The 10,652-nt window shown below is 38.2% G+C and overlaps 2 protein-coding genes across 2 annotated transcripts; one reads left to right on the forward strand and one right to left on the reverse strand.

Annotated features, from left to right (window-relative positions):
- Window positions 1-3,180: 3,180 nt before the first annotated feature.
- LOC115114572 (atypical chemokine receptor 2) lies at window positions 3,181-4,844 on the reverse strand. Its single transcript, XM_029642942.2, has 2 exons — window positions 4,710-4,844; window positions 3,181-4,601 (listed from the first exon to the last, which is right to left on the reverse strand). The coding sequence occupies exon 2, from the start codon at window positions 4,584-4,586 to the stop codon at window positions 3,471-3,473; it is 1,116 nt and encodes a 371-aa protein (XP_029498802.1). The 5' UTR covers window positions 4,587-4,601; window positions 4,710-4,844; the 3' UTR covers window positions 3,181-3,470.
- Window positions 4,845-5,693: 849 nt separating this feature from the next.
- higd1a (HIG1 hypoxia inducible domain family, member 1A) lies at window positions 5,694-9,700 on the forward strand. Its single transcript, XM_029642943.2, has 4 exons — window positions 5,694-5,816; window positions 6,324-6,398; window positions 6,989-7,123; window positions 7,827-9,700. The coding sequence occupies exons 2-4, from the start codon at window positions 6,329-6,331 to the stop codon at window positions 7,916-7,918; spliced, it is 297 nt and encodes a 98-aa protein (XP_029498803.1). The 5' UTR covers window positions 5,694-5,816; window positions 6,324-6,328; the 3' UTR covers window positions 7,919-9,700.
- Window positions 9,701-10,652: the final 952 nt, after the last annotated feature.

Here is a 10,652-nt window from a genome sequence, read left to right on the forward strand (position 1 = left end):
GGCCACGGAAAAAAAAGGTCCATGTTGTAGTATAATCTCTTTGAGGCTACTTGTCAGTGATTGTGTCCTGGCAGGAATTGGAGTGGAAAGTCTGATGAGTCAAAGTTGCATCCTGTTTTGTTCCATACCCCTATGATGAACATTGAAGTACCTCTTGGGGAAACAGGAATTGAGATGTCTCTGTGACAAATTACTTACATAAGAAATTAAATGCTGTAGGCTACATTGAGATGTGTACCAGTTTTATAAACTATTATGGTGAGTGACAATTGTTGTATTATTCATTACACTGTGTGATAGCAAAAAATATAAGTTCAACTAATAAACATCTTTATTGTCAGTATCTTGACAATATAACCCCTGTATATGAAATCAAATTATTTTGAAAAGGATCTGAAGGAAAACTTTAGTTATTTTGTCATGGGACATGCCATCTGGCCAAAAATGATAGTATACATTTGTTTTGCTATAGATACACACAGCGAGGCAGGGCTTAACATGAACACGCCCCCGAGTAGGATACAGCCATAGGGTACTCCCGTTACTCATATATCTTAAATGACTTACTTTATTCATGACCCGACAACTGCTGTATTCATTTTTTAATTCATTCTATGAACACTTAGGATAGGCTTGGTTGGTCATTTTTCATACTTCCATGCCGTCTTAATCAACAAACATCATTCCTCCTAAAAACCCTTTCATTCGAAACGTAAAAATATTAGCATGAACAGATAAGACTGTCGCATGGAATGTACGTCTCGATTATCAGCCAAAGAGACGATTAGAGTGGCAGAATAAGTGTCTTTCAAATAATGTGTTGTTGTGACCGCCAAGTATGTTAATAACAACATGTGAGGCTGCTGAAAACGTTTATTGAAACGACCAAAAAGTCTCAGTTGTTTGCTGAGGATGCCGCCAAAGTTTGACTAATTACGTGGGAGTAATGAGAATACCCTACTGCTGTACACTACTCGTGTGTGTGGTTAAATTAAGCCACGCCATGTGTATCTATACCACCACTGACCATACATTATTCTTTAAAAGGGGCCACGGAAAAAAGGTCCATGTTGTTTCCATGTTGTAGTATAATCTCTTTGAGGCTACTTGTCAGTGATTGTGTCCTGGCAGGAATTGGAGTGGAAAGTCTGATGAGTCAAAGTTGCATCCTGTTTTGTTCCATACCCCTATGATGAACATTGAAGTACCTCTTGGGGAAACAGGAATTGAGATGTCTCTGTGACAAATTACTTACATAAGAAATTAAATGCTGTAGGCTACATTGAGATTCGTAGCAGTTTTATAAACTATTATGGTGAGTGCCACATTTTTAAATATTCATTACACTGTGTGATAGCAAAAAAGAAAATTCAACTAATAAACATCTTTATTGTCAGTATCTTGACAATATAACCCCTGTATATGAAATCACATTATTTTGAAAAGGATCTGAAGGAAAACTAAGCTATTTTGTCATATGGCCCAAAAATACCATGTGGTTTGAATATTATTGACTCTCTTCTAATCTAGCGGATATTTTAGAATAGTTCAATCTCTTTGGGTCTACTTATCAGTGATTGTGTCTTGTCCTGCTGTCAGGAATTAGGGGTCACAGTACTATGGTCCATGTTGTTTGCATATTATTGACAGTCTTCTAGGAGATATTTTAGAGTTATTCAATTGGGTCTACTTTTCAGTGATTGTGTTCTGTCCTGGCAGGAATTGGGGTGGAAAGTCTGATGGGTCAAAGTTGCTTTCTTACCACTATGACCTTTCGAAGTACCTCCTCGGGATTAGTCTGTTACAAATGACTTTTAAACAAAATTTTAAAAATCTGATGCAGTAGACTACATTGAGATTTTTAGCAGTTTTATACATATATCCCTTGAATATGGTAGATATCCTCTACCTAGATACAGTGCATTCGGAAAGTATTCAGACTCCTTGCAAAGCTTTTTTCAGGTCTTTCCAGAGGATGTTAGATTGTGTTCAAGTCCAGGCTGTGGCTGGGCCACTCAAGGACATTCAGAGACTTGTCTGTGTGCTTAGGGTTATTGTCCTGTTGGAAGGTGAATCTTCATCCCACTCTGAGGTCCTGCGTGCTCTAGAGCATGTATCCATCAAGGACTTGCTCTGTACTTTGCTCTGTTCATCTTTCCCTTGATCCTGACTAGTCTCCCAGTTCCTGCTGCTGAAAAACATCCCCACAGCAGGATGCTTCACCACAGGGATGGTGCCAGGTTTCCTCCAGACGTGACGCTTGGCATTCAGGCCAAAGAGTTCAATCTTGGTTTCATCAGGCCAGAGAATCTTGTTTCTCATTGTCTGAGTCCTTTAGGTGCGTTTTGACAAACTCTAAGCGGGCTGTCATGTGTCTTTTACTGAGGAGTAGCTTCCATCTGGCCACTCTACCAAAAAGGCCTGATTGGTGGAGTGCTGAAAGATGGTTGTCCTTCTGTAAGGTTCTCCCATCTTCCCAGAGGAACTGACGAAGGCCCTTGTCCCCCGATTGCACAGTTTATCCGGGTGGACAGCTCTAGGAAGAGTCTTGGTGGTTCAGAACTTCTTCCATTTAAGAATGATGGAGGCCCCTTTGTTCTTGGGGACCGTCAATGCTGCAGAAATGTTTTGGTACCCTTCCCCAGATCTGTCCCTCGACACAATCCTGTACGGACAATTCCTTCGACTTCATGGCTTGGTTTTTGCTCTGACATGCACTGTCAACTGTCGGACCTTTATAAAGACAGGTGTGTGCCTTTCCAAATCATGTCCAATCAATTGAATTTACCACAGGTTGACTCCAATCAAGTTGTAGAAACATCTCAAGGATGATCAATGGAAACAGGATGCAGCTGAGCTCAATTTTGAGTCTCATAACAAAGGATCTGAATACTTATGTAAATAAGGTATTTCTGTTTTTTACACTTGCAAACATTTCTAAAAACCTGTTTTTGTTTTATAAAAACCTGTTTTTTTTATTTATGATTTATGAGGAAAAAATTATTTAATACATTTTAGAATAAGGCTGTAATGTAACAAAATGTGGAAAAAGTCAAAGGGTCTGAACACTTTTCAAATGCACTGTACATAGCACTGATTTTAAAAAAATCTGTACTGGCATGAAATTATGAGTTACAGGAAGGGAGGACACCACTTTATCCTTGTAAGATTGCCAAGAGATTTAACTGGTGTCACACATATGCTGAGTGACTTTATTTTATTCAGTACACTGTGTGATAGCAAAACAACTGCTCAACTATTAAACATCTTTATTGTCATGTATTTTGCCAATATAGCCCCCCCCCTATTTGTACAATGATATACTGTATATGAAAACAAGGAATAGAAGGACACAAACACACTGTAAATAAAGATTGATTGTAAATAATCCACTTAACTTCCCAGGTATAGTTAACATGTTATAATGTAAACAGTTATTTGTGCAAAGCCATTTCAAATCTTATGGAGGATTATCTCCGCTCTGTGTTTGTTGGTTGAGTATTATTCTCTAGGTAGCTCTGAACTGCTTGTAACTCTATCACTCCACTCTGAACTGACATGGACTTTGTGCTATCGGAGCACTCCAGCACATATTCATCACTGGTTCTTCTTCTGCATTTCCCCCCACACATTGTAGCAAAGCCCTTCCAAACCCTCTTGTTGACAAAGGCATACACAATGGGATTTACAAAACCATGGCTATAGGCAATGACCTCTGTAACCTGAATGGCGAAATCCAGATGTAGGCTTGTGGCACAATTAGAAATCACATGCAAGTGTTGCAAGGAGTGTAAAAAGGACACAGTGTTGTACGGGAACCATAACACAAAAAATACCACAACAACTATCATGACCAATTTCAGACTCTTTCGTCTCGGTCCCACTTTAACCTTCGCTACAGCACAGCAGACTCGCAGGTAGCAGAAGAGCATGATCAGAAAAGGTGTGAGAAACCCAAAGACGTTCAGCTGAAACTTCATGAGAATCTTCCACAGAGGCAAGTGATTTTCCTCTCCAAAAGGGTACATGCAAATCTTCTGGCCGTGAAACTCTTGTTCCTGAACGAAGGTCCAATGTGGAGCTGCTGCTAAGATGGAGAGGCTCCACACCACAAAGCTCACTAAGGTGTTTTCCATAGGTGTACAGTGGTTCCAGCTGGAAAGAGTCCATACTACACCTAAATACCTATCCACACTTATACAAGTGATGAACAGGATACTGCTGTACAAAGTAGTGATGTAAATCGCAGTAACTGTCTTGCAGGAATCATTGCCAAATATCCATTCATTGTGGGCATACACTGCCCAAAAAGGGAGTGTTAATGCAAACAACATATCAGAAATTGCCATATTCATAGGAAATGTTTTTCTATGATGTTTGGATTTGATTAAAGTTGAAATAAAAAGTATATTTACTATAATGCTGAGGGTGCAAATGATAATGTAAGAGACGGGTAGAAAAATTCTTCCAAATACTTTGACGTGTGCCTTTTCACAAAGTCCAAAGCTGTCCAATGGTTCATCTCCATAGTCATAATAATGGCTGTAATTATAGTCATCACTCAGTTCGGGGATGTTTAAATCCATTATCCTCTTGTATATCTAAGGAGGAGAAATGTGAAATACAGACGTCAGACAGATGATATACTGTCAAAAAGAAGAAACAACTTTCCTCTATGATGTTTTATGCATGCAGTAGGGTAGGCTTACCTCTGGGGAAAAAAGTGTTTCTGAAATCCTAAAAGCCAGTAGTTAAAGTTCTGTTCCATTTAAGTAATAAGCACTATATGTATGACAAAGTAAGCAGTTTGTCTGAAGTAAGAAGGCATTCCTCTGTTTCCTGGTATTTGTCATTCCCTCTTCCTCTTACGTATAAGAGGTTATGTAAAATCCTGTTGTTTTTTTGTGCTCTTAATGGAACCTCAAAATACAGCTGTTGAACTCAACGACTCAACGATTTACCTCTAGACCTATACCTCTATAGACCTAATAGAATCTAGTTTATGTATAGATAGGGTATAGACGTTTATTATTTTAAATATTTAAAACATGAACCACCTGTGTTTTTAGTCAATTCTATCAATGTCTATAACCACCTGTGTTTTTAGTCAATTCTATCAATGTCTATAAACCTATGATAGATATTTGAGTTGTATAAGATAATCATTTCATGCAAATCGATTCACAGCACGAGATCCAAAATAACACATTGCGCACATTCTGTTCTAGCACGTGGGGAATGCGCACATTGGATGAGACAAGCTATTTTAATACACCCCCCCTCCCCACCTGTTTAGTTTTGCACTCTGGGAAATGGCGTTCCAATAAACTTTAAGACGACGTTTAAAATGTAAGTAGCTCAAAAATAAAATGTATGCTCTTATCCTTAAATACATACATACACATGTGTATATCATGGAATTAAACACGTTTTATTTGGAGGTATATGCTCCGTCAAAACCGATTTTGTCATTCCCCCCGAACTACAATTCATACAGATTTTCTTCTGTGAACGATTTAGTTTATTTGCAACTCGAGTTTATTATTTTCCAGGGAAAGGCCATAATAAAATGTACAAGGGATAATAATCAAGAGATTGAACAAATTAATTTAAAAAGGTTGAGAGGTTTTTATTGGCTAAACGTGTGAGATAATTCAATGGAAAAAGACAGCCTACGTCACGTGTGTGAAAATGTTACTTAATTTTGGACTGCTGTTTGAGTAGCTCGATGTAAGGACAGCGCGGTGTCTATTTGGTGTGTAGCGCATACAGAATCAGTCCGGATCCATTATCTCCAATAGAAGTTTGACAAAACGGTAAGAATAAATGTTAATTCTAATGTCGGATGTTGTCTTTATTTAGGGTATCACAAGTGATATTTACTATGAAACAGTTCCCTTTGACTTTCATTCAAAAGTGTCCTTGACGTGGGAAGTCTTATATAGCTAGGCCAAAAGTTATTCTGTATTCAATTATCACATTGCTTTAATATCTGATATTAACTACTAGGTTACATCCTGACAGTCCTTGAAATAAGTCGACGTTTTACTGTATTTCCCAAGAGAACACCATGTTACTGATATCTGAACTTCTACTTTAAGTTATTGATTACGTTTGGTGTTGTAGGTTTTACAAGCTCAAATAGGCCTACTGAGACCTATAAGTATGTCCCAATATTTTCCAATAGTATGACTGCTAATAGCCTATTTAATGTAATTATCTGTGTCGTTGATGTAGTGAGACAATCATTGTGAATAACGTCTTTGGTAGATTTATGTTATAAAGTACAGTACCTCTGAGTAATTATACTTTTCTGGTTTCAGCCAAGATGTCTGCCTATGATGAAGAAGAATCTAAGTTTATGCGAAAGGTGAAGGAGAATCCTTTTGTCCCAATAGGTGAGTAGTATAAAATGTTGTATGTAAACCCTGGATTGCTGATGCAATGTATTGGCCATATTGGCACTCCCCAGAAGAAGCAGTCTCCATAGGAATGATTTCAATGTTTCAAGGACAAAATTACATGTATTAAGTATTTTGTTGTTGTAGTGCGGACAGTAACATTAGAACTTTATAAAAATTATACTTTAAGGAAAATGTTTAAATTATTTTTAGCTCACATAATATGTAAAAGTATGCAGTCTCTGTAATAGAATGAACATGGCAAAAACAAATGTAGACATTGACAAAGTAATTTCCATTGCAACTCAAATATTTTTTATGACGGTGGGGGATTGCCAAGATGGTGGCTTTAAAACAGTGCCCCATGTCAGTCATCTAGTGTATACTACCAATCATTTATATACACAGCACACACAACCACACCTGTAGCCCATATCATCATAGTTTTTTCATGCACCTTTATGGAACTGAAAATTGGTTGTTTTTTATTGATGTAGATATTGACTGTATGTCTTCAATTGCCATTGTCCTATATGTCCAGTCATCCTTTATCTTGTTTACTAAGTTAACTTTTTTTTTTTTTTAAGGAATGGCAGGATTCTTTTCCATTGTGGGCTACAGACTTTACAAGTTGAAGAGCCGTGGAGACATGAAGATGTCAGTGCACCTTATCCACATGCGTGTTATGGCCCAAGGATTCGTGGTGGGAGCTATGACCATTGGTATGTATAGTATTACAGGCTGTTGGACCCTGTTGACACCTAGGGGCTGTTCCAGACAGCAGGATCAATAAGTAAGCCAGGTAGCAAACTGTCCCAAAAATGAAATAACTTAATATTTTTTAGAAATATAAACTTTAAATAATTGACTCGATAACCCATATTCAAGTTTAGCATTCTAAATCATTTAGAAAATCAAGAGCTATATTTATCAAAGTTCGATTGGTAACTTAATGGTCCTGCTTTCTGGAACACCCCACTGGTATTAAACTTGAAATCTGTATTTGATGACATGACCTTTAAATGTGTCATGTGTCCACATTGTGATTGGATGAGGTTGTAATGTTATTTAACGTTGCAGGCACCAGTTTTCTGGCACATGCCAAATTGAAATATTTTAGCACAGTGTTGTAAGGTTTCTGGTGAAATGTATCTGTCCCAAAACAGATTTGGCTACTGATCAGATCGCACAGGATGTGGAAACTGTTATTTTGATACATTTTCATTCTAGATGTAAACTAGTCTTAAAGCCTCTCACGATGCAGATGTCGTCATTATGTTGCTATGTTACATGAAAAAGTATACCGTATGAAATTATGTACACTTTCCTATTTAATAGTTACAGCAGCTCCAATACAGTGTAATGTTTTATGTACCAGTTTTGGAAATTATCTTCATTTAACATTTTCTTCCCTCTGTTTTTCAGGTGTCATTTATTCCATGTACAAAGACTACATTGTGAAGCCAAGAGAAGAACTGAAGGCTTTGCAACAGCAGACTGCAGTTCAACACAAATAACCTGATAAATGAATATGGACTCTTTTGGATTTATATTTTGTACGTCCCCTTAATATTACCTCAGTTTGCCATAAGTTGTATATCTACACCTTTCCCACATATAACACACCTCTTAATGTACTAGGTAGTTTTAAGGAATTCTCACTCACCAAGAATGTCTACTGCACTCTTTTTAGACGAAGATGCCATGCCTTACCTCAACTCAGTTTTGAGTCTCCATATCCTCAAAATGTGTGTGTTTCCTGAGTGTTGTCACTTTGATGAGACATAGATATGAGCCAACTGTAACTACCTGAGATGGTATTGCATCTTAGTGACACACAAAACATGACGTATGAGATTATTGTGAATGCAAGTCTGTTGAAGGTACGTGGTTGACGAGGACAATTGGTAATGGAAACTCACATTCTAAAAAAAAATGTTTTAGATTTTAGGAGAACAATATTTTGGGATAGGTCACAGGATGTTGTATGAAATATTTATTGGATGTTAGTTACATCTGGTTATCAAATGAGGAGCAAACAGCCATTTGATGCTATAAAACGGGTACTCTTACCCCACGAGATCCGAAGCCTGCTGGTTCTATTCTACCTGACAATTAATTGCATGCACCTATTGTCCCAGCCTCTGATTAAAGGGGAACAATTAAAAAATACAGTGAAACTGGCTTTGAGTTTGAGGGCTATATAACATGCTCTGGATCAGCGAAGGCTATTTTTATTTTATTTATTTCACCCTTATTTAACCAGGTAGGCAAGTTGAGAACAAGTTCTCATTTACAATTGCGACCTGGCAATTGCGACTACCTATTGGGTAGTTTGAGTTGAAGTGACTGTGTTGGTACAAGACAGCCAGCTGTTATTAGGACACAGGTCTTGCTCAACCACCACTATTCCAATCGTCACTCTGAATGCTTTTCTGGATTTCCTTTGAAGGGTATTTTATTGTATTTGTTTTATTTTATTGGTTGATTATTAGATTATTTAGATTCACTCTATTATTAAAGCTGCAATGTGTAACTTTTTGGGTGACCTGACAAAATTCACATAGAAATGTGAGTAATCGATATGTCACTCATTGACAGCAAGTCTAGCTGTAGATCTGTTCTATGTGCACTATTTCTATGCTTTCCACTTTTAAGTTTCATTTTTGTGACTTTTACTTTCGGTTTTGTGCACCCGCTTCAAACAGCTGAACATACAATATTTTTGCCTATGTGAAAATACATTTCACAGCAGTTTAGACGGTACAATGATTCTCTACACGATACTTGCTTGTTTTGTCACATAAACTGAAATTGGACAAACTATTGTAATTTTTGCGATTTCTGCATAGTAAATCTTTATGTATTGTATTTTACCAATGAAAAATGTGTTGCACCTTACTATTGTCAAATGGCCTTTACTTATGAGTGCAATAAAGCATCCCCCTAATAGGTGGTAGTGACCTGTGACCTGAAAATAGGAGAGGCTACCTAAATCTACCTAAATCAGGATCTCAAAAGAGATCCTTATGTGATTTTTGTTTTCTGATAGAAGCTTAATAAATTGATATTCTGTAATAAAATGGTCTCCCACAGCTAATGGCTGAATTGTTTATACAGAGTAAGTAATTGGGCAGTAGGCCTATAATCATAACTTTGATGGAACTGCATTTAAGGCATTATTGTCTACAAGCTGCTGAAATTTTACCCATCTATGTTATAAGTCATTCTCTCCCAATGTTGAGTGCACTGGAACATATTCATCAACAATAGTGTGTGAAATAAATACAAATTATTAAGTGTTGTGTATGACAATATTACTTTAGAAAATCAGTCAGAAAACAATATTAACCCATTTCATCACACTCATTCTAATGTACCTTGGATTATTATGGTTTTCAATAATAACTAGACTGATAATGCTGAATGCACAGGCACACAGGTTGCCAAATCAAAATGGTCATGTGTTTGATTGAATGACGTAGGTCTAATGTATGTCTATGATTTGATCATCCAGTATGTCTGGCAAAAACATCAGACCGGACACGGGGCCTGGTCCTCTCCCCGCCTGTTGACCCTGTTGCGCCGTGCGTGCCTCCAAGGAAGAGCACGTTAGCATGGAAATGATAGCATTCGATGGGACTAGGAAGTGCATCGCCACTACCAAAACAACAGTCCATGCCATTCGGGATCCGTGGGGGACATCCACAGTACCGTTGAAGTTAAAATTCAAGATGGTTAAGGGTTAAAACCTCTTAAGGATCTGAACTTTTTTTTCTTCAATTTTCGCCTAAAATGACATACCCAGACACAACAGGGGTCCAAACTGTAGAACCCAGTTCCTACCTCTAGATGAACTGTCTGAGAGAGGAGTGGAGCCAGGGCCTGCAGTGGAGGTAGTGGAAGAGGAGTGTGAACTGGTGGATCTTGAACCATCATTAGAGACAGCAGTGGGGGTTGTGGATCTGGCAGAGGAGGGTGAAGACCTTGATCGGCAGGGGGAGCAGGTTGAGAGCTCCAAGCACACCAAGACAGTCGGGAAGAGGGCACGACAAAACCTATTCCCCCTCAGTAGACTGAAAATATTTGGCATGGGTCCTCAGATCCTCAAAAGGTTCTACAGCTGCACCATCAAGAGCATGGTGAGAACTGGTTGCATCACTGCCTGGTATGGCAACTGCTCAGTCTCCGACCGCAAGGCACTACAGAGGGTAGTGCGTACGGCCCAGTACATCACTGGGGCCAAGCTTC

This window comes from Oncorhynchus nerka, linkage group LG9b (genome assembly GCF_034236695.1).
Source record: "Oncorhynchus nerka isolate Pitt River linkage group LG9b, Oner_Uvic_2.0, whole genome shotgun sequence".
In the NCBI taxonomy this organism is placed as follows: Eukaryota; Metazoa; Chordata; class Actinopteri; order Salmoniformes; family Salmonidae; genus Oncorhynchus; species Oncorhynchus nerka.

Excerpts from the sequence above, each read along its gene's own strand:
- LOC115114572 (XM_029642942.2), bottom strand. The coding sequence starts at position 4,586 with ATGGATTTAAACATCCCCGAACTGAGTGATGACTATAATTACAGCCAT.
- higd1a (XM_029642943.2), top strand. The coding sequence starts at position 6,329 with ATGTCTGCCTATGATGAAGAAGAATCTAAGTTTATGCGAAAGGTGAAG. Across the intron at positions 6,399-6,988 it reads GAATCCTTTTGTCCCAATAG|GAATGGCAGGATTCTTTTCC; the intron begins GTGAGTAGTATA and ends TTTTTTTTTAAG. Across the intron at positions 7,124-7,826 it reads GGTGGGAGCTATGACCATTG|GTGTCATTTATTCCATGTAC; the intron begins GTATGTATAGTA and ends TCTGTTTTTCAG.